This window comes from Nerophis lumbriciformis, linkage group LG24 (genome assembly GCF_033978685.3).
Source record: "Nerophis lumbriciformis linkage group LG24, RoL_Nlum_v2.1, whole genome shotgun sequence".
Lineage (NCBI taxonomy): Eukaryota > Metazoa > Chordata > Actinopteri > Syngnathiformes > Syngnathidae > Nerophis > Nerophis lumbriciformis.
This window is the reverse complement of record NC_084571.2, coordinates 9,974,902-10,002,279: the sequence shown is the minus strand read 5'-3', so window position 1 is coordinate 10,002,279 and position 27,378 is coordinate 9,974,902. Positions and strand designations below refer to the sequence as shown.

Sequence of the window (27,378 nt, the reverse complement as noted above, 5' to 3'; positions counted from 1 at the left end):
TGAGACGATGTATGCAAGTCAACATTTGAAATGGAATAAAATCTTTATTTTCTACAACTTTTAATGTTGTTTTGTCCCTCCAGAATCTTGCTGTCATTTCCCAATGAATGAAAAGAATCAGTAAGAATAACAACGTCATTATTTATGTCTATTTCATACGACCGCTTCCTCTTCCTCAAACTTTTCTAGCGGAGAGGCAGAGCGTGTTTGCTCCAGTGGTTCTTTGAGGTTCTCATGTTCATAAGGTGCACTTGAAGATCACATCCGGTCCTGAGTCCTCGATGGTTCCACCTAGTGGTGTTTTGGAGGTTCTAGAAAGATGTGTCCTAAAGATGAAGCCGAGTCACTTTGTCGAGTGTCACGAGCACGCCAGTGCTCCCAGTGGCTCCAGCTTAGAACTTGCAGGGGTTCCGACTGCGTCCGCTCACGAGAACACCTGTCACAGTGTTCTTGGAGAGTTCTGGAAGGTTCCACAGGAGCCGCGCCTGCCTGCGCTACCTTTGCACGAAGACGACGTGGAACTCGTTGAGCATCAGCTCCACTATCTGGCTCTGGAAGACCATGTGGATCGTCATGTTGGCCGACTCCGTCTGGGGGCGGAGCAACGTGGGTCCGAACACGATAGCGACGCTCTGCACCGACATCCTGTTGGACTCCTTGTGCTCGATCACCCTGCGGAGAAGAAGATCCGAGTGGGGAAGCTGGAGGGCGTGTCTTCCGGGTTACCGCTGGCGTGCTCGTACCTGCGCAGGTGTTTGAAGAGCAGCTCCATGGTGTCGTGGTTGGGAACGGGCAGGGCAGCCACCAGATCCTTCATGTAGGACACCCTCAGGTCGTAGTCTGGAACTTCTGCTGGGACACAAGACGGACAGCTGAGGTCACGCTTACGCTCTGATGTCATGTGGCGTCATGGGACATCATGTGACGTCACTAGAGATCGACCGATATGTTTTTTTGAGGGCCAATACCGATAATTAGTAGTCAAGGAGGCCGATAACCGATATTCGTTTGCAGTAAAAGTTATTTAAACATGAATAGTATACGTCAGTAAACAGCTAAACAAGGCTTTAAGTCGTTCTTTTTATTATAATTTTTTAGGAAATGTGGGACCAGTAGTGACATCATTTTTTTATGCAGCGCTGTTGTGGTTAATTTTGCAGCAAAAAAACATCAAACACCTTTATTAAGTGTTTAAGAGGAGCATCAATATTTGCATTTCAAAATATAGCAAATTTACTGTGAATTTTTTTTTAAATATTGGATTTTTCTACCTCACAATACTCAACATCGACTCCATTTTATAACAGTTTCTGGATTTAATACATTTTAAGGTTTCCTCTTGAGAAAGGCTGTAATATTGTGAACATTTTGATAAAAAAATAATTCTAGGCTCCTTCACATAGATTATAGTTGAGACTTTTTTCAAGATGGCTGACATCAATTCTTCCCGGATGTTACAGAAAGTAAGAGAATGTGTGAGCTGCTGCCTGCTCTTCTTTACTCATAAAAGTGTATCTTATTTGTCAAGACATTTACACAAATTTTGGATTTTTGGCAGATATATATTTCCTGTCGTCTTCATGTCCATCCATCTCTGTCGCGTTGTTCTTTGATTGAATCACAGAACTTGAAACTCTGTGCGCTCCTTTAATAAACCCGCGCTGCTCGCGGAGGCTTCATAGTTAAATAATTAGATGAAAAGTCATAATTATTTGATTAAAAAAATTATTAGGTAGAAAGTCGACAGCATGAAATAAAAGGTCAAAATAATGAAATAAAAAGTCGAAATTATGAGACAAAAAGTAAAAATTATGAGCTAAAATGTCAAAATTATAAAATAAAAGTCAAAATTATGAGATAAAAAGTCGATATTATGAGATAAAAGTCCATCCATCCATTCATTTTCTACCGCTTGTCCCTTTCGGGGCCGCCTATCTCAGCTGCATTCGGGCGGAAGGCGGCGTACACCCTGGACAAGTCGCCACCTCATCGCAGGGCCAACACAGATAGACAGACAACATTCACACTCACATTCACACACTAGGGACCATTTAGTGTTGCCAATCAACCTATCCCCAGGTGCATGTTTTTTGGAGGTGGGAGGAAGCCGGAGTGCACGGAGGGAACACACACAGTCACAGGGAGAACAAGCAAACTCCATACAGAAAGATCCCGAGCCCGGAATTGAACTCAGGACCTTCGTATTGTGAGGCACATGCACTAACCCCCATCACACCGTGCTGCCCCAGATAAAAGTCGAAAATATGAAATAAAATGTTAAAATTATGAATTAAAAATCTAAATTATGAGATAATTAGTCGAAATTATGAGATTAAGGGTCTAAATCATGAGATAAAATGTCAAAAATATGAAATAAAATGTCAAAATTATGAAATAGTTGAAATTATGACATAAAAAGTCGAAAATATGAAATAAAATGTCAAAATTATGAAACAGTTGAAATTATGACATAAAAAGTCGAAAATATGAGTTAAAATCTCGGAAATATAAGATAAAGGGTCAAAATTATGAAATAAAAAGTACAAATTATGACATAAAATGTCACAAATATGAGATAAAATGTCGAAAATATGAGATAAATTGTTGAAATTATGCGATAAAAAGTCGAAATTATGAGATAAAATGTCAAAATTATGAGATAAAAACTAAACTAAACTAACTTTTCTTATATTAGCATTCTATTGTTAGCATGCTAAAGTTTTACGCAAGCTTTGATGATGGTTTTTGATACTCTGTTAAGCAATTATTTGGATACTTGGCGCCATCTTTGAAATATGCCAATGTCTCTTTTATGATCATGCTAAAATTAGCATGCCAACATTTAATGCTAGCTTTTTAGCTAATTTTGAATGTTTACACTTATTAATTATGGATTTGGATACTCTGCGCCATCTTAAAAGTATGAGGTTCAGATTCAGAGGTCAGAGGTCCAGGGCACGGATAGCAGAACCATCAAAATTTCCTTGGGAACTTTGCAGTTTATTTTTAAATAGTAAATAGTGGTATCAGATGTGGATATATTGTATCTGCTGAGTTCTGTTGTAGTTAGAAAAAAAAAAAAAAGACTGATACCGATAAAAAGAGGCCGATATGTCCGGCTGATAATCGGTCGATCTCTATACGTCACGTGACATGGCGAGGGCGTGCGTGCTGACGGATGGCGGCGATGAACTTGTCGAAGAAGCTGAAGGGGAAGAGCGGCTCGGGAAGCTCCCTGAGGAAGAGCTTGAGTGCGCCGGTGATGACGTGGATGTCCTCCCACTGGCCGTCCTCCAGGTCCAGGTGCTCCTCTGCAGAAGGACAAAAGGGAGAAGAAGAAAATGGATGCTGGTCTTCAAATGTCCCATCTTTATTCTTCCTGCTCGATGAGCACAAACACATCAAGTCACCGTGATCTGCTTTGTGACGCAGCTTCTGGATCACAGCAAGGTTTCCGCTCACTCGGTAGATCCCGTCCACATGAAGGCCTAAAGGCACACACACACACACTTGATGAACACGAACAGGAGTGAGCAGGAAGGTGTGTTGGCTCCTACCTCTTCTGTCCACCGCTCTGATGCACTTCTCCATGAATTTGGGTGGGGTGGCGTTTTCCCTGTGCCACAGCGTGTCAAGATGGCAGCCGAACACGTTATCTGCACACAGACAGCAGAACCCGTCAGGTCACGCGTGCGCTCACTACAGATCCAGCAATCTGTTTTTTTTCCAGGGCCGATACCGATTACTAGTATTCAAGGAGGCCGATTAGCGATATAGTGGAACCTTGATTTTCAAACATCTCTATTTGCGTCCTTTTCGGTTTATGAACGTTTACATGGCGCCAAATTTGCCTCAGTGTGCGGACCACGTCTCAGCGTACGAACAGTTCATTCATCTATTCATTTTGCATGTCACTTGAAGCCATCTGGGGCTGGTATTTTGATAACATCACTTCCTGTACACAATGGCGCGGCCATTTCGAAGAGCCCGATCAGCGCTGCCTCTTAGAGATCGCTCTTACAGTCTTGCTTTATCGTTACGGATTGCTAGAAAACAGTGAGCCAGCATTTTTAGCTAGTAGTCCTGTGGCTTGCGGCACCTTCACTTAGAGTATTTTATCGGCGAGGGGGCTTTGTTCCACAGCAAGTCTTTAATTGTGATGAGACCGAAAAAGATGCCACAGCGGACGTTTATTACAGCAAAGGAGAAGGTACTACCGGGACACACGCTGATGAAGGATCGCCACACACTGCTAGTTTGTGCTACGTGAAGCTACTGCTCTTTTATCACAACTTCCGGAGTGTTCAACAATGCCACAAATATTCCCAGGCACAAGGTAAAATTATGTTCCTTTTTTTGTTTTTTATTGTAGCAACATGGTGGTTAACGTTTTGAAGCGCACCAATAAGGTTATTGTGTTTGTGCAGACGGACACGTTGACAATTAAGCTCGCTGTAATGTTGTTGTGTTGTTTGGATAAAAAAAGAGATTGTTGAGACATTACCCTGTTATGTTGGTTTAATATATATATATATATATATATATATATATATATATATATATATATATATATATATCAGTGACGTGAAGTCAGGGGAGGCAGGGGATGCGGGGCCTCACGTGCCATCATGGAAAGAAAAAAAATTTAAAAAGAAAAAAAAATTATTAGTGATTATACTATAAAGTTATTTTCCATTTAACTTTACCAGTTTTAGATTATTTTTTATTCAAAATCGCTGAATTTTCACGTTTGCAGTTCAAATACTGAGAAGAGACTTGTGGTGAGTCAGTAGCCAGTTGAGGCACGTCACTGAGTTGAGCCTCACCATGGATTGCGCAATGACTCGGCTAACTGGTGGCCTGCTGTGCAGTGAGACCGTATTGCTATATGAACTATATTATACATTTCCATAGTTTAGTTAGCTGAGGTATATAATGTACAGTGTATTTTGTCAACAACTGTATGTGTGTAACATCTTTCTTGTGCTGAGCAATCATAAAACTGCTGCAAAGACGCACTGTGTGAGGCTCGCAGTAATCCCGCCTCCTGGTGGTAGAGGGCGGTAGTGATCCCAGGGAGCATTTCTGCGACTACTCGGCTGCAGAAGAAGTGACAACAAGCAGCAACAGTTAGCAGCGATCGTTTATTTTTTCCTCTTGCCTGGACTATTAACATGGAGGATTACATATCTAAAATAAAACAGTTTTCTAAACTGGACTTTCAATCCAAGCAGGAGGTAATACTTAAAGGAAGATCTCCATCGAGACAGAGAGACTTTTAAAACTGAAGAAAGATGAAGAAGACTTCTATAAACAAGTTATCGATGCTTTTGTTCAGAAGGAGCAGCGCATGGACTTCATTTATAAGTAAAGGTAAGACCATAATAAGGTTTTTTTAATTAAATGTGCTTTTTGTGTACTACAGTTTGCATGTGAAGTGAAGTGAAGTGAATTATATTTATATAGCGCTTTTCTCTAGTGACTCAAAGCGCTTTACATAGTGAAACCCAATATCTAAGTTACATTTAAACCAGTGTGGGTGGCACTGGGAGCAGGTGGGTAAAGTGTCTTGCCCAAGGACATAACGGCAGTAACTAGGATGGCGGATGCGGGGATCGAACCTGCAACCCTCAAGTTGCTGACACAGCCACTCTACCAACCAAGCTATACCGCCCTATGTGTAAAGTTAAAATGAAGTTAAAGTACCAATGATTGTCACACACACTAGGTGTGGTGAAATTTGTCCTCTGCATTTGACCCATCCCCTTGATCACCCCCTGGGAGGTGAGGGGAGCAGTGGGCAGCAGGGGTGCCGCGCCCGGGAATCATTTTTGGTGATTTAACCCCCAATACCAACCCTTGATGTTGAGTGCCAAGCAGGGAAGAATGCTGGTATGAGCTTTTAAACATAACTCGTTAACTGCTGCCAATCAAATGGTGAATAAGATACTCTTTAGGGTTCATATGTTTGTAAATCTGACTGTGATGAAGTCAGTGCCTCACCAGCCATCAACCTCACCGCACGTCACTGATATATCCATCCATCCATCCATCTTCTTCCGCTTATCCGAGGTCGGGTCGCGGGGGCAGCAGCCTAAGCAGGGAAGCCCAGACTTCCCTCTCCCCAGCCACTTTGTCCAGCTCCTCCCGGGGGACCCCGAGGCGTTCCCAGGCCAGCCGGGAGACATAGTCTTCCCAACGTGTCCTGGGTCTTCCCCGCGGCCTCCTACCGATCGGGCGTGCCCTAAACACCTCTCTAGGGAGGCGTTCGGGTGGCATCCTGACCAGATGCCCGAACCACCTCATCTGGCTCCTCTCGATGTGGAGGAGCAGCGGCTTTACTTTGAGCTCCTCCCGGATGGCAGAGCTTCTCATCCTATCTCTAAGAGAGAGCCCCGCCACCCGGTGGAGGAAACTCATTTCGGCCGCTTGTACCCGTGATCTTGTCCTTTCGGTCATAACCCAAAGCTCATGACCATAGGTGAGGATGGGAACGTAGATCGACCGGTAAATTGAGAGCTTTGCCTTCCGGCTCAGCTCCTTCTTCACCACAACGGATCGATACAGCGTCCGCATTACTGAAGACGCCGCACCGATCCGCCTGTCGATCTCACGATCCACTCTTCCCCCACTCGTGAACAAGACTCCGAGGTACTTGAACTCCTCCACTTGGGGCAAAATCTCCTCCCCAACCCGGAGATGGCACTCCACCCTTTTCCGGGCGAGAACCATGGACTCGGACTTGGAGGTGCTGATTCTCATCCCAGTCGCTTCTGATTTTGACAATGACCAGCAACACGTGACCTTTGGGTCGTGCACGGAGAAGCACATCCTGATCCCGTTTTCCCACAAGGGAGAATATGGAGTTACCAACATTGGAAAGCAAAAGCTGACCCTGGTTCAGATTTCTACTCACATTGACGTTAAGGTGGTTGATATATATATATATATATATATATATATATATATATATATATATATACATACACAATATATATACACATTATAGTGTTTTACAGTGTGCAGTTTTTTACTAAAATCTGAACTTTTGTTGAGGCTACAACCAATTATTCATGTTTACAATGATTCTTATGGGGAAATCTGTTTCACTATACAAACTTTCCGGTTTACTAACCATGTCCAAGAAAAAATCGAGGTTCCACTGTATACAATTTCAATATGATACATCACATATTTTTATTTGTCTTTACCACATGTCCAAAAAGGAGTAGGAAGAAGCATCTTATTTAATCCTACTCCTTTTCCATTTCATATCAATTACTAACACACATGTTCACTTCCTGTTCTCAATTTACATCGATTTCTCAGTTTGGTATACTTGACATAAACTATTGAATTTCTAAATATGGCAAACATTTAAATAAAAACAATTCTGGGCTTCTTCTGTCACAGCTGGTTACACCAGGTCGTGCCTTTATGTTGGGTTTCGTTAGTGTTCTCCAGTGTTTTGTGTTACTTCCTGTCCTATGCTTTTATTTTGGCTGTGCTTCCGTTTTTGTTGTGTTTTCCCGTGGCTGCTTCACTTCTGTCTCAGAGCATTTCCCCTCCCCTTTTTCTACCTTCGTTGTCGGGACATTGATGATGTTATTATCTGTTCACTGGACTACAGGGGAGCCTTTTGATGCTAAGCCTAATACGCACTACTTCGTGGACGTCGTCTGCTCCACATTTCCTGTGAGTGTTTTGCTGGGTTTTAGGCGTTTGATTTTGTTTTGTTTTCTTCACAGTCTGTCCGGGCAGAGCACATCTCGTTGCTCTCGCTTTTTGTTCGTTTATTAACAAATACCCCTTTTTTACCTCATGCTACTACCTCAAAACCACAACAACCTCCTGTCTTCCACGACGCTTGACACCTTCACATAGTTTTTTCAAGCTAGCTGACATCATTTCTTACTGGATGTTATGGAAAAGTAAGATAATGTGTGAGCTCCTTACTGCTCTTTTGTTACTTGTATAATAATCTCTTATTGGTCAAGATATTTACACAAAGTTTGGATTTTTGGCAGAGATACATTTTCGGTCATCTTCATGTCCATCCTTGTCTGTCGCGTCTAGATTTGATTGAATCATGGAATATAAAAACTCACCACGCTCCTTTAATGAACCCACTCTCAAAAACGGGAGGACGACGCCAGGAAAGTAGGACAAAAACTAGAATTCCCAGATAAAAATTAAAGTTTTGACAAGTTCATGTAAGCAGAGGAGACATGCTGTTGGTGACCAGCATTCAAAGAAGAGAAAGGGGGTGTGGCCATCTACTTCACTAATTATTTATGTTTTTTGTATTAAAAATTGGAATTGTATGTGTATGTATTGTATCTGCTGATGGAGTTCTGTTGTCGTAAAACAAACAAAAAAACAGACAAAAAGAGGCCATTACTGGTATACGTCAAAATGCCAAATATCGGCGCCAATCATCGGTTGATACCTAGCATTCACATGGCGAGGTGATGTGGCGCACTGACCTCGTATGTAGCCTTTCTCCTTCACGCTCTGCAGCGTCGGTCTGCGCTGGAGGAAGCGCCGAAGTTTGGTGCGAACGCGCGTCTGCTCCGAGTCGACGGCCAACGCGCTCCTGGTGGCTGCAAACACAAACGACGACACAGGAAGTCACTCTGCTGGCTTCCTTCTCGTCACCAGCGCACGTGTGCTGTGACATGGCGTCTTAATGGCGTGTGCAATCACACTCACTCATCCTCTTGCGCTCTTTGTCCTCTCTGTCCGAGGACGCGTCATCTTCGTCGTCTGACAAGTGCTCCTGTTCCTGAAACACACACCTCCATCGTGGTGCTTCTGCTCTTGCACGTGTGTGTGTGTGTGTGTGTGTGTGTGTGTGTGTGTGTGTGTGTGTGTGTGTGTGTGTGTGTGTGTGTGTGTGTGTGTGTACCAGCTGTCTGACGGTGTCTTGTATGACTTTCAGCCAGTCGGTGATGATGCTCTCAGTGTCGTATTGCATCAGGTACTCGCAGCCTTGACGAGTCCTTAGCTGCACACACACACACACACATATATATACTGTACATACATCATTATATACTGTGCACACTTACATACTATACGTACATATGTACTATACATACATTTACACGGTATGTACATACATATACAGTATACTATACATACATACAAACTGTACATACTTATATACTATACATACATACCATACACATACAATTAGGGCTGTGAAATGTATGAGGTAGTCAAAGGATTTAAAAAATTATCGTATTAATGACTTATGAACGCTGATTATTTACCTACTTTATTTTGAGCATACAGAACGTCCTCTTATACCTTAAACATAAAATATGCAATCAAGTAATTTACTGTGATAAATCGTGATTAAGAAAATTAACCCTTTGACAGCACTATATGTACACACACACACATTATATACATATACATATATATATATATATATATATATATGTATATGTATATGTATATATATATATATATATATATATATATATATATATATATATATATACATATACATATACATATACATATACATATATATATATATATATATACGGTATATATATATATATACACACACATACATACATACATATACTGTATGTATAATATGTAAAAAATAAAATGTACATATATGTACAAATATATACACATATACACACACATTTATATTTTCATGTATATATATATACACTTGTGTGTGTGTATATATATATATATATATATATATATATATATATATATATATATATATATATATATATATATATATATATATATATATATATTAGAGATGTCCGATAATATCGGGCCGCCGATATTATCGGCCGATAAATGCTTTAAAATGTAATATCGGATATTATCGGTTCGGAAATTATCGGTATCGGTTTCAAAAAGTAAAATGTATTACTTTTTAAAACGCCGCTGTATGTAGTGGTACACGGACATAGGGAAAAGTACAGAGCGCCAGTAAAACCTTAAAGGCACTGCCTTTGCGTACCGATCCAACCACAAGTGAATGCCCCGCATACTTGGTCAACAGCCATACAGGTCACACTGAGGGTGGCCGTATAAACAACTTTAACACTGTTACAAATATGCGCCACACTGTGAACCCACACCAAACAAGAATGACAAACACATTTCGGGAGAACATCCGCACCGTAACACAACATAAACACAACAGAACAAATACCCAGAACCTCTTGCAGCAGTAACAATATACACCCACCGCTACCCCCTCCCACTTCAACCCCGCCCACCTCAACCTCCTCATGCTCTCTCAGGGAGAGCATGTCCCAAATTCCGAGCTGCTGTTTTGAGGCATGTTAAAAAAAATAATGCACTTTGTGACTTCAATAATAAATATGGCAGTGCCATGTTGGCATTTTTTTCCATAACTTGAGTTGATTTATTTTGGAAAACCTTGTTACATTGTTTAATGCATCCAGCAGGGCATCACAACAAAATTAGGCATAATAATGTGTTAATTCCACGACTGTATATATCGGTATTGGTTGATATCGGAATCGGTAATTAAGAGTTGGACAATATCGGAATATCGGATATCGGCAAAAAAGCCATTATCGGACATCTCTAATATATATATATATATATATATGTATATGATTGTATGTATATTGTTTTACCATTTCCTTAAAATTAACATCTGACACTTTTGCAGTACTTGAATGCACCACAGTGCCATGCTATGTGATGGAACAGTGACGTTTGGGAATAATGTTAAATACAATATAATATGTGGCGGCATAGAAAGAAACGTCACTGCATAGCATAGCACGTAACTGTGCTGCACGCCAGGCTTTTGGAGGGCAACCGGTCGACACACAGCTCAAATTGTAACCACGACAACGCAGCTGACCTCCAGCACGTTCTTCTTCGAGGACTTGTCCTTGGAGGCCCAGCCGATCCAAGCTCCTCTCAGCTCCACCGTGTATTCCGGAACAATCTGTGACGCCTTAGACTGGGGAGAGGGGAGGGGTAACGTGTGCAAGTCTGAAAGGTCAAAAGGTGAGAGCCGCTTCCTACCATGTTCCCGCTGGGGGCAGACTTGGGGTCCCTGTGAAAGGTGAGGATCCCTCCATGGAGGACGGTCCACGACTGACTCCAGTTCTTCCTGCGCAGCACAGCGCCAGTTACACGTCACGTAAACACACGCCATCACACACACACACCACGTCTCACCGGATCTTCTTGCCGTTATCGATCACTTTGGTCTTGTTGAGGATTCCCGCTTTCTCCAGCATGTGTCCCTGCAGAGTCACACACACACACACACACACACACACACACACACACACACACACACACACACACGAACACACACACACACACACAGGGGGTCACATGACAGGGCAGCTCAGGTGATGCACGACTTCATCCACCACCAGGGGGCACCGCCCCAAACAATGAGCCAGGCTTGTTCCCATAGCAACGACGAGCTTGAAGGTGCAGTCCCACCAAAACAAAAACAATAACAACAACAACACATATCAGCCGCCAACCAGAGCCCAGCACCTGCATTTACCTGCTGGGAGTCTGTGCTGCGATTGGACAGATTCCTCCTCCGTGTGAACCTATCAGAGAGCTTGACACATGATAGCACAGTGAGCTCGCCACACACACACACACACACACGCGCTCACACACACACATTGCACAAACATGAGAGATCCCAGCTTGACTGAGCTTTGTTGCTGCATGTTTGAAAGGCCAGGATGCACAGACAGTAGTCAAGCTAGCTGTTTGCAATAATTTCATCGCCTTCTCAAAGGGGAACTGCACCCTTTTTTTTGTAATATCATTACCAATCCTTATGTCAAACTAGAACAAATATTATTATTTCTTATACGTTCTAACTCGTAAATAAAGGCTAGCAAAAGTCAGCTCACAATGGAGCTATTTGGAGTCGCTCTATTCCGCCTATAAAGCGATTTAATTAACATCCAAAAACCTCCATTAATCGTTTTATATAGAAGTATATATGTAATGTACTAACATTCATAATAATATTAAAATTTACAAATTTTGATCATTTTAAGCATATTAATTTCACAGACGCATCACAACGTTCACTTTCCCTTCAACAACAACACTACCAATCATTGCAGACTTTATGAGAGACTACAAAGACTACTTTGGGACAAATGATGATCCAGAAACTTATTTTTTTTATCTTGAACATAAGGAGGATGAGCTAAGCGTTTTAGAAGCTGTGTGCTAAACAGATCCAGCAAGTCGCAGTATTGCTAAGTGCTAAACAAGTAATACAAACTAGGAATATAATAAAACAATCACTTAGCGCCTGATTTACTAAGCTCCAAACAGCACGTGTGCAATCTATAAAACAGTGTGTACAATTAGTGGGCGTGTTGCGTGTGATTTACTAAGACTGCGTGTGCAATTGAAAAACGGTGCAGACTGCCATGGAGACACTCATTTACTGTACATTTATGCTATCATGCTCCTTTTTTTTGCTATGTTTTCAAACAAGCAGGAAACATGTACCACTTTTTATGGCCACTTCAGAAGCATTGCTGCAGTTCAGCTACATTTTATTTTACAGGTAAAAGTATGCTCATTGGAGAGAGGTCGCACTTTACTCTGGCTCAAAACGCAAAAAAATGCATACTTCAAGAATTTTTCTCATGTAAGAATTATTTTAAAAACATTATATGTGAAAAAAACAAACATCTTTAAAAAAAAAATACTAAAGGACACCAAAACGCATCAATTGAATTTCTTTTAATCGGCCACTTAAGTCATAAGCAGCTATACAATTATGAAATGATGTTGCTGAACACACAATGTGTTTAATATTTTTCATTTCTGACCATCCAAAATGTTGACACACAGGTAGGACGGAGGATTGTCGTCTGTCTGTGCTGCGCGAGCAGTAATCCTGCAGCCGTGGGTGTAACTGTCAGTTTGCACACCCTTAAAGTTAAAAGTTAAAGTACCACTGATAATCACACACACACTAGGTGTGGTGAAATTACTCTCTGCATTTGACCCATCCCCTTGTTCCACCCCCTGGGAGGCGAGGGGACCAGTGAGCAGCAGCGGTGGCCGCGCTCAGGAATCATTTTGGTGATTTAACCCCCGATTCCAACACTTGATGCTTCTGACATGTGCTAAACAAAACTCAAAATAGTGCTTGCAAATCACATAGCGTGCAAAAAATTACTATATTTGCATCTTCTCCTCCCAGTATTGTGGGCATTTTGATTATAAGCATGTATTCCGCATATTAATGAAGACAGAGAGGCCTTAACAGCGTGTGCTACCAGGTTTGCACGTTTTAGTACACGCAAACCTTTAGTAATTTAGGCTCTTACTGTACAATGTCTGCTTTCACCGGGATGCCGACTGATGGGATGTTTATATCTTTTAGCACAAAACTTGTGTTCACCGTTTAGATGATTAATTCATCATAATTGTCGGGTAAATAATGGAAGCAAGCATATTGTTGTGTCTTCCTAGCGATGTCTTCCGGTCTAAGTTGAATGTCAAAGTTGACCAACTTCTCGGTTTAGGTCCACAACCTTCTACTATCCAGGTGAGAGGCATGGTTTATAATCTAGAATTAACTTTCACAAACTCAGAGGCGATGCAGCAGCTCAGTATGTCAATATAGCAGTATAAACTAGTTACCTCTCTGTGATTAATGCTTAAAGTAACAGTATCGCTAATACTTAGTTAACATTTCAGGTCAGGAGATGTAAATAGAGTATTGTTGGCTTTTTCTGGATGTTTTTAGAGGTCTTTATGGGCAGGATAGGTTGGAACCGGTTAGCTCCATTGTTAGCCACCTCAATTAGAATGCATAAAAAAGAAAAACATATGTTATTGTCTTGCATAAGGATTGGGAATGATAGGCAAAATCCCAAACACGTGCAGTTGCCCTTTAAGAAGAGCACGAGATCATGACAGAATCGACAATAAAAGATGGAACAAGGTGCACCTTTTTTTACAGGTGCTGCTTCAGCAATATGAAGAAATAAAAGGAAGTATTTATAAAAAAAAAATAATAATAAAAAAAAAAAGCATCTCCAGCGTTTGTAAAAAGAAGAAGGACAAAGCAGGGCCGCTCCAGGCATGAAATATTTTTTAAATCCCATTTTTAACCTCATTAAATGCATGATTTGAAATAAAATTAAAGAAATGTGAAAAAGTTTTTGTAATGGGGGCTGGGCCTGAAATACACTTCTGCTAAGGGCCGTGCTTAAAGTACCAATGATTGTCACACACGCACACTAGGTGTGGTGAAATTTGTCCTCTGCATTTGACCCATCCCCTTGATCACCCCCTGGGAGGTGAGGGGAGCAGTGGGCAGCAGCGGTGCCGCGCCCGGGAATCATTTTTGGTGATTTAACCCCCAATTCCAACCCTTGTCGTTGTGTGCCTGTGCTTATTAGACAAACATAACAACCACGACACTGTGGAACGCGTTGTGAATTATAACCATTCTACGTAATGGCAGAGCAGGAAAGTGTTGGAAAAAAGTCTGCTATAAAATGTCATTACATTTTTGACATTTGACATAGCAGGCTCCTACACGCCTTGTTCTGATTACATAATTGGATGCAAGATGATGTCACATGGAGAAAACACTGATTTCTCACAGTACACACATGTAGCGACGGACAATACATCGCCATGGTTACTTGCCCACTGATGTACTACGGACAATCCATCGCCATGGTTACTTGTCCATTGATGTAGCTACAAACAATTCATCGCCATGGTTACTTGTTCACGGATGTAGCTACGGACAATACATCGCCATGGTTACTTTTCTATTGATGTAGCTACGAACAATACATCGCCATGGTTACTTGTCCAACTATGTAACTACGGACAATACATCACCATGGTTACTTGTCCATTGATGTTGCTACGGACAATACATTGCCATGGTTACTTGTCCATTGATGTAGCTACGGACAATACATCACCATGGTAACTTGTCCATTGATGTAGCTACGAACAATACATCGCCCTGGTTACTTGTCCACTGATGTAGCTACGGACATTATATCTCCATGGCTACTTGTCCACTGATGTAGCTACGGACATTACATATCCATGGTTACTTGTCCATTGATGTAGCTACGGACAATACATCGCCATGGTTACTTGTCGAACTATGTAACTACGGACAATACATTGCAATGGTTATGTATCCAATGATGTAGCTACGGACAATACATCGCCATGATTACTTGGTAATTGATGTAGCTATGGACAATACATCGCCATGGTTACTTGTCCACTGTGGCTGGAGGGGATTATAATCAGAGGAACATTTGAAATTCAAATGTTTTACATTTCATATATTTTTCTCCTGCTTCTTATTTTCCATATGTCATGAAAAAAATCTATATTTATATCAACCGATATAAAACAATTATATCATGACAATTTTCCACCATATCGCCCAGCTCTAAGCTAAATTCATCCAAGATGAGTAATCTTTCCCAGTGTGTGTGTGTGTGTGTATGTACCTGCAAACTGTCAGGAAAGTCTCTCCTGGTGTCAGTGGTATCAGAGAAATTCCTTAGATGGCGAGATACGAGCATCTAGGAAACAAGGAAGATGTTTCATTGTGTGTTCCATGACAAAAAATGACATGAAGCAAATGTTGTCGCTACAAATATATTTTCTGGAATCCTCCAAACTTCCCCCCCATACGTCATGTCCCACTTGGACTCACGTCCTCAGCCACGCTGTGTCTCCAGCCTCGGTCATCCACGCCATTCCTCATCCTCATTGGCAAGCGGACCCCATCTGCCAGGTCCAGGTGAGCTCTGGGAATCACATGTTTTTGGAGATGCTGGCGAGTGCAAGAAAACACCAGCAGGTGGCGTTTACTTTAAGAAACAACAGTGTGTGTGTATGTACTAGTGAACAGGGTGTTGTCGTGTGTGTATACCGTAGTGAACAAAGTGTCGTTGTGTGTGTTTGTACCATAGTGAATACGGTGTTGTTGTGTGGGTATGTGTGTCTGTGTATCGTAGTGAATATGGTGTCGTTGTGTGCCTGTGCATACTGTAGTGAACATGGTGTTGATGTGTGCCTGTGCATACTGTACGGTGTTGTTGTGTGCCTGTGCATACTGTAGTTAACATGGTGTCGTTGTGTGCCTGGGCATACTGTAGTTAACACCGTGTCGTTGAGTGCATGTGTTTGTACTGTAGTGAATAAGGTTTCATCGTGTGCGTGTGGGTGTGTACCATAGTCAACAAGGTGTGGTTGTGTGTGTGTGTGTGTGTGTAACATAGTGAACACGGTGTTGTGTGCGTACTGTAGTGAACAAGGTTTCTTCGTGTGAGTGCGGGTGTGTACCATAGGGACCACAGTGTCTCTGTTTGCGTGTGTGTACTGCAGTTAACATTGTGTTGTTGTGTGTGCGCGTGTATGTGTACCATAGTGACCACGGTGTCGTTGTGTGCGTACCGTTGAGAACACGGTGTCCTGCGTATGTGCGTACCGTAGTGAACACGGTGTCCTGCGTGTGTGTGTACCGTACTGAACAAGGTTTCGTCATGTGCGTGCACGTGTGTACCGTAGTCAACACAGTATCTGTGCTTGTGTGTGTACTGTAGTTAACACAGTGTGGTTGTGTGCGTGTGTGTGTGTACCATAGTAAAAATGGTGTCTTTGTTTGCGTGTGTGTGTACCGTAGTTAACACAGTGTCATCGTGTGTGTGCGTCCCATAGTTAACATAGTGTCATTGTGTGTGTGTGTGTATACTGTAGTTAACATAGTGTCGTCGTGTGTGTGTATTGTATTGAACACCATGTTGAGCATGTGTGTGTACCATAATAAACACAGTGTTGTTGTGTGCATGTGTGTGCACCGTCGAAAACACGGTGTCGTTGTGTGTACGTGTGTGTACCGTAGTAAACGTGGTGTAGTCGTTTGCGTGTGTACCGTTGCCAATACAGTGTTGTTGTGCGCGTATGTGCGTACCATAATTAACACGGTGTCATTGTGTGTGTGTGTGTGTATACTGTAGTAAAAACTATGTCGTTATGTGCGTGTGGGTGTGCCGTAGTGAATACAGTGTTGTCGTATGTGTGTATTGTATCACCAAAACGGGAATCACCAAAAATGATTCCCGAGCGCGGCCACCACTGCTGCTCACTGCTCCCCTCACCTCCCAAGGGGTGAACAAGGGGATGGATCAAATGCAGACGACAAATTTCACCACACCTAGTATGTGTGACAATCATTGGTACTTTAACTTAACTTAAAATTTAACTTAGTAAACATGGTGTGTACCGTCGTAAACACAGCGTCGTGGTGTGTGTGTGTGTGTACCGTAGTGAATTCAGTGTTGGCGTGTGTGTGTGTGTGTGTATTGTAGTAAACACGGTGTCGTGTGTACCGTCGTAAACACAGTGTCGTGTGTGTGTGTACCGTAGGAAACACAATGTCGTCGGGTGCGTTCACAGGATAATCCTCTTCTGGAAGGGGGGGCTTCAGTTTCACACACACAGAGCAAATATTGGCACCATGACACGTGACCTTTGACCTATTAAAGAGGGGTCATACCGGGCCGTCGTCAGTGGAGCTGAGGGGGGAGAGCGACGGGGGTGCGGTCCAGGACGTGGCCCCTGAGGTGGGGTTGTAGTAATAGAACCTTCCTGATGTCTGGTCCAGGAGCTGCTCCCAGAGTTCCTGCTTGGAGGACAAGAGACGCTCTTCTGCGTCCGACTTCTCAGGACATTTTGTTCATGGTTTGTTACCTGAGGAGAGGGAGGGGACAGCAGCCCCCCAGGTGGGTCCGAGTCGGCAGGCGAGGGGGGGCAGGGCTCACGCGGGTCAGACCAGGTGGTCTGTAGGGTGACGGGATGGAAGTAAAACACCTTTCCGCTCTCCTGGTCCGTGTGGACCTGCAAGACCAGTTGGACATACAGCCTTTCAGAGTAAAAGCTCAACTTTCCTGTGCTCTTATTGTGGAGTTTTCCTGTTTAACATTATTACTCTTCCTCCCCCCATGTGTCCATTGTTACATGTAACTTTAGAAGAGTAATCAGATTACAGTTGATTAAACTGCACATGTTAAAGATGACATTTGAAGGAATTCTACTCTTTTCTGGGTCACTCTGACCTGCCATCCATCTTGTGTCCTGACGGGCGGTGAGGGGATGGTCATGTCAGGGACCGGGGTCGCCGAGGGGGAAGGGACTTGGCCTGCGGTGGACAGGGGAGCGTCAGGCAGCTCCGGAGGGGCGGGGTCAGTGTCGGCGCTCCCCTTGACAGCTGAGACGCCAGCGTAGATGGGCGGGCTCGAGGCCTACGGCGAGATCGTCTTCACGGTTTAATACGGCACGTGTCAAAGAGCAAACAAGCTCTTATACTTCCCTGCTCAGGTGTCCTAAGCCACGCCCACAGCCACCTTGACATTGTGGTTAGCAGCCACTAAGTCACGCCCAGAGCCACATTGACATTGTGGTCTGATCTTAAATGGGATTGTGCTAAAAATTTTAATTTCCCCTCAGGGATTAATAAAGTATTTCTGATTCTGATTCTGAATCTAGTTAGCAGCCACTAAGCCACGCTCACAGCCACATTAACATTATGGTTAGTAGCCACTAAGCCACACCTCCATTAAAATTATGGTTAGCAGCCATTAAGCCACACCCACAGCCACGTTAACATTATGGCTAGCAGCCAATAAGCCACTCCCACTTTAACATTATGGTTATCAGTCACTAAGCCACACCCACTTTAACAATATGGTTAGCAGCCAGTAAGCCACACCCACTTTAACAGTATGATTAGCAGATACTAAGCCACACCCACAGCCACGTTAACATTACAGTTGGCAGCCACTAAGCCCCACCCACAACCACATTAACATGTTTATCAGCCACTAAGCCACGCCAACAGCCACGTTAACATTAAGGTTAGCAGCCAATAGGCCACGCCCACGTTAACATTATGTTTTGCAGCCAATAAGCCCCGCCCACAGTCACATTATAGTTGACAGTCACTAAGCCCCGCCCACAGCCACATTATAGTTGACAGTCACTAAGCCCCGCCCACAGCCACGTTAACATTATGGTTAGAAGCCATTAGGCCACACTCAGGTTAACATTATGTTTAGCAGCCACTAAGCCCCGCCTACAGCCACATGAACGGTATGGTTAGCAGCCACTAAGCCCTGCCTACAGCCACATGAACATTATGGTTAGCAACCACTGAGCCATGCCCACAGTCACATTCACATTATGGTTAGCAGCCACTAAGCCACGCCCACAGCTACATTAACATTATGGTTAGCAGCCACTAAGTCCCGCCCACAGCCACATCAACATAATGGTTAGGAGCCATCTTGCCAAGTCAAAGTTTATCAGTCAGAGTCAAAGGTCACATCATGATAGCAAAGGTGGCACTCACCTCTTTGGTGGGCACAGGAGGTCCAGGACTCTCTGCTGGTCTAGTCAAGGTGGCCAGGTCCAGGTTGAGGTCCTGGATGGACTCGTAGATATGGTTAGAACCTCCCTCTTTGGGGGGATCGTCCTCCTCGTCGCTCTCTGACTCGGACTCCTCTGGGACCACTTCCTCCTCCTCGTCTTCTTCATGCTCCTCCATGGAGGCCTCCTGATCTTCTGCATGCTGAACGTCGACATTGGGGACCACCGGCGTCTCCACGGCGATGGGTTGCACGTGGGGTCGGCTTGGGAAAGAGGGGTCACCTAAACTGAAACTTGGAACTTGGGATTTCCCAGAGTCTCTCTGGTCGTCGAGTGTCTTTTTGCTGAGAGTCTCAGGACCAGTCTCTGGACCAAGAGGGATGCTGGGATGTTGCGGTCCTGCAGCGAACAGCAATGAGGGTTCCTGGGAGTCCAGTGGGAAGCCAAAGGTAGACATGCGGTTTTCAGTCTTCCGGTACCCACCGGAGGCCTCGGGTTTGAGCCGGATCATCACCTCGTCAGCGGGTTTGGTTCTTGTCCCGGCAGGCTCCTCAAGAGCCTTTGGAACAGGAACAGGAACAGGAACAGGAACAGGCACAGCAACTGGCACCGCAGCAGGAACCGGTGCCGGTTCAGAAGGGGGTGGGTCAGCAAAGTCGAGAGGTGAGGGAAAGACCAGCGGCAGCTCCTTGACGTACTTTGCCGGGATGTAGAAGGGCTTGGAGGCGCGGTCGCGTCGGACTTGCCACCAGTGGTCGTTGGTCTTAGCAAGTAGGACATAACGCTCATTGGGTTTTATGGAGATCAGCGAGCCGTCCCGACCCTGGTACTCGTACTGAAACTCCACCAGGACCAGACCCAAACCTTCAAGACAGCACAGTGACGTCACGCGATGCTAATGCTACCTCTGTGCTAGTTAGCCTGCATGCTGTTGCTCTAATGCTAACGCTAACAAGTCAGCTCACCTCTGCCAAGTGCGGCGAACGTCGTTGCCATGGTGATAACGCTCCTCGGCTCGACGGACAGGTGACAGGTCAAGGTTGATCATCAGCTCCCTTGAAAAGGCAGGAAGTAGGTACGTGTCACCTTGGCGTGTCTCGAAACGTACAAGGAATGTTCTATGCGCTCGACTTCTTCCTGTCACGACACGTCCACGGTAGACTGCCGCGCACCGCTGACCATTTTCGCGCTTCCCGTCAAATAACTTACTTCTTGTTCTTGTGGAAAATACAGTATCTTCTCTCACACACACACACACACACACACACACACACACACACACACACACACACACACACACACACACACACAGAACAATAGCAGGAGGTGGATCTCAGCCTTGTTTTGTTTACAGAGGGAAGTGTCTGCTTCCTGTCTGTTGCAAGCCACACCCACTGGACGCCACTCCTCACTGACATGACACGCTCTATGTTCTGTTACGTTACTCATTATTCACTTCGTCCACAGTTCAGAGTTCAAAGTGTTACTTCAAGTGTGTGCGTGTGTGTGTGTGTGTATGCGCGTTTCCTGTCTTTGTCAAGCAATAGTTTGCTTGCTTCAAAATTTCTTCAGTTGACTCCACTGATGTAGGGAGTAACGTAGCATATGCATTCATATTCATTCGCTACACACACACACACACACACACACACACACACACACACACACACGCACACACACACACACACACACACATTCTTGTATATCTTGCTTTCTTGAGACCTCGGAAAAATGCCTACCTCAGTAGGACCACCCTTTCTTGATATATAAAGATTTGTATTTACAACATTAATAATATATACAAACTATGCAAATATAAAAAAGGTAAGCTTTTATTTTTTTAATTATTTTTTTTGTTTGTAATTGTTTTTTAATGTTCTTTATTTACTTCAAGTTATTACAGCTTGTCTCTACATACATATTTATTTATATCAATTTTGGCACATTTCAATTTCTTACACACTTGTTATTACATATGTTGACCAGAGGGGGAGCACTCTTAAAACCGACACACAATCAATTTGAAAAATCCCTCCTTTTTGGGACCACCCTCATTTTGGTAGACTTCACCACCAGGGGTGCAAATGAGATCTCTATTTTTTGTTTTTTGTAATGTGCTTAAGGCCGATGACAAACGAGTCACAGACCACAGATGGCCCCTGTGCCGCACTGTGGGCAATCCAGCTATAGAAGCTAACTGTTAATGGCGACCATAGTCTTATTACCGTAGTGTATTTGTTCATCCTATGGTCACATATGGGACGCGGGTTGTCTTACGTCAGCACCGGAAGTCGTAAAATCAGCAGTTCACCTGGCGGGTTTTTTTCGGGGATGAATAGGGAAGTCCTTCTTTAGCTTCCGTCTTGTTTGATCATATATTGCTGCTTTTGCACCTGTCTATGGTTTACTTTGGTATGCACATTCAATCAACAAAAAATCCTGACTTTGGAGCAATGTTCACAGACTCTAGTACTTGGCTCGCTATTAGATGCATTGATTTTCAGTATTGGGACCATGATTTATGTCCAAACTTGATCACCGGTCCTCATATGGAACGTACTTTTCCTTGTTGCTGTCTCAAGAAGGGTAGAAATACAAGAAAACACAGACAGACAGACAGACAGACAGACAGACAGACACACACACACAGTCAATCATCAAAGCAAACTGAAGACCATAACGCTAATCACGTGACGCGGAACGACCTTTGGCCTCTGAGCAAAGTGGGCGTAGTTATGATCATCAAAATTGACATGAAAGAGTCACGTGGTTTTTGTTGCTCTCTGATTGGCTGTCACACCTGTCCATCACATGACAGGTTGCCTAGCAACAGTGGACACGCTCCCGGCATGAGTCAAGAAGTCCTCCAGGACCTCTGGACGACCAGCCTGGACATCCAGGACATGGACAAAAACTCAGAACATTACTAATATACTAGTTTACTACTGCAAGTATTACTGATACTAATGAAACATTACTAATATAGTATACTACTGCAAGTACTACTACAAGTACTACTGATACTAATGAAACATTACTAATATAGTGTACTACTGCAATTACTACTGATACTAATAAAACATTACTAATACAAATGAAACATTACTAATATAGTATGCTACTACAAGTACTACTGATACTAATGAAACATTACTAATATAGTGTACTACTACAAGTACTACTGATACTAATGAAACAGTACAAGTACAGTGTACTACTGCAAGCACTACTGAGACTAATGAAACATTACTAAAATAGTGTACTACTACAAGTACTACTGATACTAATGAATTAGTACTAATACAGTATATTACTGCAAGTACTACTGATACTAATGAAACATTACTAATATAGTGTACTACTGCACGAACGATTGATAATAATGAAACAGTATTAATATAGTATACTACTGCCAGTACTACTGAAACTAATGAAACAGTACTAATATAGTATACTACTGCAAGTACTACAAATACTAATGAATCATTACTAATATACTATACTACTGCAAGTACTACTGATACTAATAAATCATTACCAATATAGTGTACTACTGCAAGTACTATTGATACTAATGAAACAGTACTAATATAGTATACTACTGCAAGTACTAATGATACTAATGAAACATTACTAAAATAATATGCTACTGCAAGTACGACTGATACTAATGAAACATTACTAATATAGTGTACTACTGCAAGTACTACTGATACTAATGAAACATTACTAAAATAATATGCTACTGCAAGTACTACTTATACTAATGAAACATTACTAATATAGTGTACTACTGCAAGTACTACTGATACTAATGAAACATTACTAAAATAATATGCTACTGCAAGTACTACTTATACTAATGAAACATTACTAATATATTATACTACTGCAAGTACTACTGAATACTAATGAACATTAGTAACATGGTATATTCTAGTAATAGTAGCAGTAAGGTTAAGTACTACTGCGAAAAACTACTGAGCCTAATGAAACATTACTAACATGCTACAGTATATGTTGGTACTAGTAGCAGTAAGGTAAGTACTACTGCAAATACTACTGCTGCTAATGAAACGTTACTGATATGGTATATGCTAGTAGTAGCAGTAAGGAGGAACTACCACTGCACAGACCTGAGACCACTGATACTAATAAAACAATACTATACTACTGAAAGTACTACTGCAAGTACTACTGATACTAATGAAACATTACTAGTAAGTTGTATGCTAGTAATTACTAATACTGTATATACTCGTACTGGTAGCAGTAAGGTGAAGTACTACTGCAAGTATTACTGATGCTAATGAAACATTACTAATAAAGTATATGCTAGTACAAGTAACAGTAAGGTGAAGTAATTTTGCAAAAAATAACTGATATTAATGAAGCATTACTAATAAAGTATATGCTAGTACTCGTAGCAGTAAGGTAAACTATTACTGCAAGTACTACTGATACTAATGAAACATTACTAATAAAGTACAGTATATGCTAATACAAGTAACAGTAAGATGATGTAATATTGCAAACACTACTGTAACTAATGAAACATTACTAACATGTTATATGTTAGTATTAGTAGCAGTAAGGTTAAGTACTACTGACACTAATGAAACTTTACTAATATGGTATATGCTAGTAGTAGCAGTAAGGTGAACGACCACTGCATGGACCACTGATACTAATAAAACAATACTATACTACCGAAAGTACTACTGATACTAATTAAACATTACTAATATGGTATAAGCTAGTACTATTAGCAGTAAGGTTAACTACTATTGCAAGGATTACTGATAGTAATAAAACATTACTAATATTGTATATGCTAGTACTAATAGCAGTAAGGTGAAGTACTACTGCAAGTACTATTGATGCTAATGAAATATTACTAATAAAACATATGCTAGTACAAGTAACAGCAAGGTGAAATACTACTGCAAGAACTACTGGTACTAATGAAACATTACTAATATGGTATAGACTAGTATTATTAGCAGTAAGGTTAACTACTACTGCAAGTACTACTGATACTAATGAAACATTACTAACATGCTATATGTTAGTACTAGTAGCAGAAAGGTGAAGTACCACTGCAAGAATTACTGATACTAACTTAAAAAAAATAATTTTTCAAGATGGCGTCGCTGTAGTGGCTGCTGTTGGCAGGAGCTCTGTGCTCTTGTGTCATCCTTTTGTGTTTACCTCTTGTGTTCATGTGTTATTATATATATATATTTTTTTGTCTTTTGGTTCGGGTACCTTTGGGACTGTGTGACAAGGGGTGGCACTTTTGTGACTTCTGCTGTGCTTTTTTGTGGACTTCTGGATCTGCCTCCCGGGAGCCTTTTAGCCATGGAGACCAGCTGCTGGGTCTCTGCCACACCAGAGTCCGTTTGGAGAGACTGGGAGAGATTCAGATGAAGAGACAGGGCTGCGGAGCTAGCACTGAGCGCCGGAACGGACAAGCTTCACAGTGTCTTGGCTGAATGAGCAGGTATCGGACACCTCGGTCTCCTTATACGCATCCTCGCTCATCAATGCGGACTGGACACTGGCCGAGAGTTAGTGGGCGGCCGAGGGTGGAGTCGGCTCTCTTGGTTGCTTTGTTGGGTCTTCTCCTGTCTCTGGCCATGCTCCCTCCACCCCAGCAGACGATGGCGTGGAACACGGCAGAGGCCACCACAGTGTATATGTTTCTTTTACTTTTTATTCATAGCTGTATGTAGAAGTGGCTGTTTGCATCAGCTCTGCTCTTTTAATGTCTTTAATGTCCTTTGATGTTTGATGTTTCCCTCTTACACACATGTAAGAGGGATGTGTGCTATGGCTATGAGTTGTTTTTTTCCTTGGCCTCAGTCCGGACCCCCTCTCCAGACCGATTTTTTTTCACACCCCCCATCCCCTCCCATTGTTTACCTGTATCTCACCTTTTTTGTAAGGGGCGCCGGAAGTTGGCAGACCCGTCAGCGATTCCTGTTCTGTCTCCCTGCAATGTTTGTCTGATCTTGAATGGGATTGTGCTGAAAATTTTAATTTCCCCTCGGGGATTATTAAAGTATTTCTGATTCTGATCTGATTCTGAAACATTACTAATAAAGTATATGCTAGTGCTAGTAACAGTAAGGTAAAGTACTACTGATACTAATGAAACATTACTAGTATGTTATATGCTGGTACTAGTAGAAGTAAGGTGAAGCAGTACTGCAAGAACTGCTGATACTAATGAAACATTACTAATATGGTACATGCTAGTACTAGTAGCAGTAAGGTGAAGTACTACTGCAAGTACTAATGATGCTAATGAAACATTACTAATAAAGTACATGCTAGTACAACAGTAAGGTGAAGTACTACTGCAAGAATTACTGATACAAATGAATCATTACTAATAAAGTATATGCTAATACTAGTAACAGTAAGGTGAACTACTACTATAAGTACTGCTGATTCTAAAGAAACATTACTAATAAAGTATATGCTCGTACAAGTAACAGTAGGTGAAGTACTACTGCAAATACTACTGATGCTAATGAAACATTACCAAATGCTAGTACAAGTAACAGTAAAGTGAAATACTACTGCAAGAATTGCTGATACTAATGAAGCATTACTAATAAAGTATATGCTAATACAAGTAGCAGTAAGGTGAAGTACTACTGATACTAATGAAACATTACTAATATTGTATATGCTAGTACTAGTAGCAGTAAGGTGCTAGTACAGTAAAGTAAAGTGAAGTATTACTGCAAGAAATGCTGATACTAATGAAGCATTACTAATCAAGTATATGCTAGTACAAATAGCAGTAAGGTGAAGTACTACTGCAAGTACTACTGATACTAATGAAATATTACTAATAAAGCATATGCTAGTACGAGTAACAGCAAGGTGAAGTGATATTGCAAAAACTACTGATACTAATGAAACATTACTAATATGGTATATGCTAGTACTATTAGCAGTAAGGTTAACTACTACTGCAAGTACTACTGATACTAATTAAATATTACTAATAAAGTATATGCGAGTAAGGTGAACTACCACTGCTGTTCAAGTACTGCTACTTTTTAAAGTGTGTGTTCGTTCATGCAAGTGTGTACGTTGTCAACTAAACACACCCAACCACACATTCCAACCACACGCACACACTCGCGCGCGCGCGCGCACGTACGTAGTCGCACGCGCTGAGGGCAAACAAGCTAAAAGTTTTGAAGTGAGTAAAAACGTTTTCTTCCTTTGCCAACTAACGTAACGAACACACACGGAGAGATAGACGCGCAGATAATTAGTTAGTTAGTTAGTTAGGTAGATAGATAGAGCTCGTTAGCTAGTTAGCTAGCTAGGTCGATGGTCACCGCCATACATACAGTATGTAGAGTAAATAGTCAGCAAAGTAAACAGTTTCCGTTTCACCTGTCATGGCAGTCCACGAAGAAGTGCAAATAGACAGCATGGCGTGTTGGTTCTGTGTTCTTTTCAGGTTGGTTCTGTGTTCTATAGGGTGAGTCCAGGATCACTGGAACAGGTTCCTTTCTGTTGGCCCCGCCCACTCTGACCTGCCCGTCTCAACTTGCCTCGGGCCCCGCCCTCCTCGCCTCAACCCGCCACAGGCCACTTCCTGCTGTGACGTCACGGCGCTCCCCGGCGGCGCAGCGCTGCTACTGCACCGCCCGCGTCACGTGAGCGGCGCAAAGAGAAAAAGAAAACAAATTAAAAAAAACAACAACGACAACATTCATGCAGTAACTAACGTCACATTACTCCCGTTACAGTTACATTGTGCCTCTGTTACGTTACATATGTACGTCTTCCTCCTCCTCTCTCACCCCCCGCCCCCTCCTTCGCGATGGTTCAGTCCTGTTGCCCAGCGCGCGTGCACGAGCACAATTGTGCTGAGTGTCCGTGAGGCAGCATCCATCA

At 42.4% G+C, this 27,378-nt stretch overlaps 1 protein-coding gene across 3 annotated transcripts; it reads right to left on the bottom strand.

Annotated features, from left to right (window-relative positions):
• Positions 1-24: 24 nt before the first annotated feature.
• Positions 25-27,037, bottom strand: LOC133620243 (rho GTPase-activating protein 27-like). 3 transcript variants are annotated; one of them, XM_061981562.2, is made up of 21 exons: positions 26,872-27,037; positions 20,415-20,504; positions 19,433-20,313; positions 18,141-18,326; positions 17,776-17,922; positions 17,582-17,710; positions 17,447-17,506; positions 15,737-15,856; positions 15,528-15,602; positions 11,549-11,608; positions 11,206-11,273; positions 11,050-11,137; positions 10,883-10,984; positions 8,909-9,007; positions 8,713-8,785; positions 8,487-8,603; positions 3,558-3,656; positions 3,411-3,488; positions 3,177-3,311; positions 744-849; positions 25-672 (listed from the first exon to the last, which is right to left on the bottom strand). In XM_061981562.2, the coding sequence occupies exons 2-21, from the start codon at positions 20,443-20,445 to the stop codon at positions 495-497; spliced, it is 2,832 nt and encodes a 943-aa protein (XP_061837546.1). In that variant the 5' UTR covers positions 20,446-20,504; positions 26,872-27,037; the 3' UTR covers positions 25-494. The 3 variants fall into 3 exon arrangements, with proteins under 3 accessions (XP_061837546.1, XP_061837548.1, XP_061837545.1); XM_061981564.2 differs by having other exon boundaries at positions 17,582-17,707; XM_061981561.2 differs by having other exon boundaries at positions 3,177-3,488.
• Between the last annotated feature and the right edge of the window lie 341 nt (positions 27,038-27,378).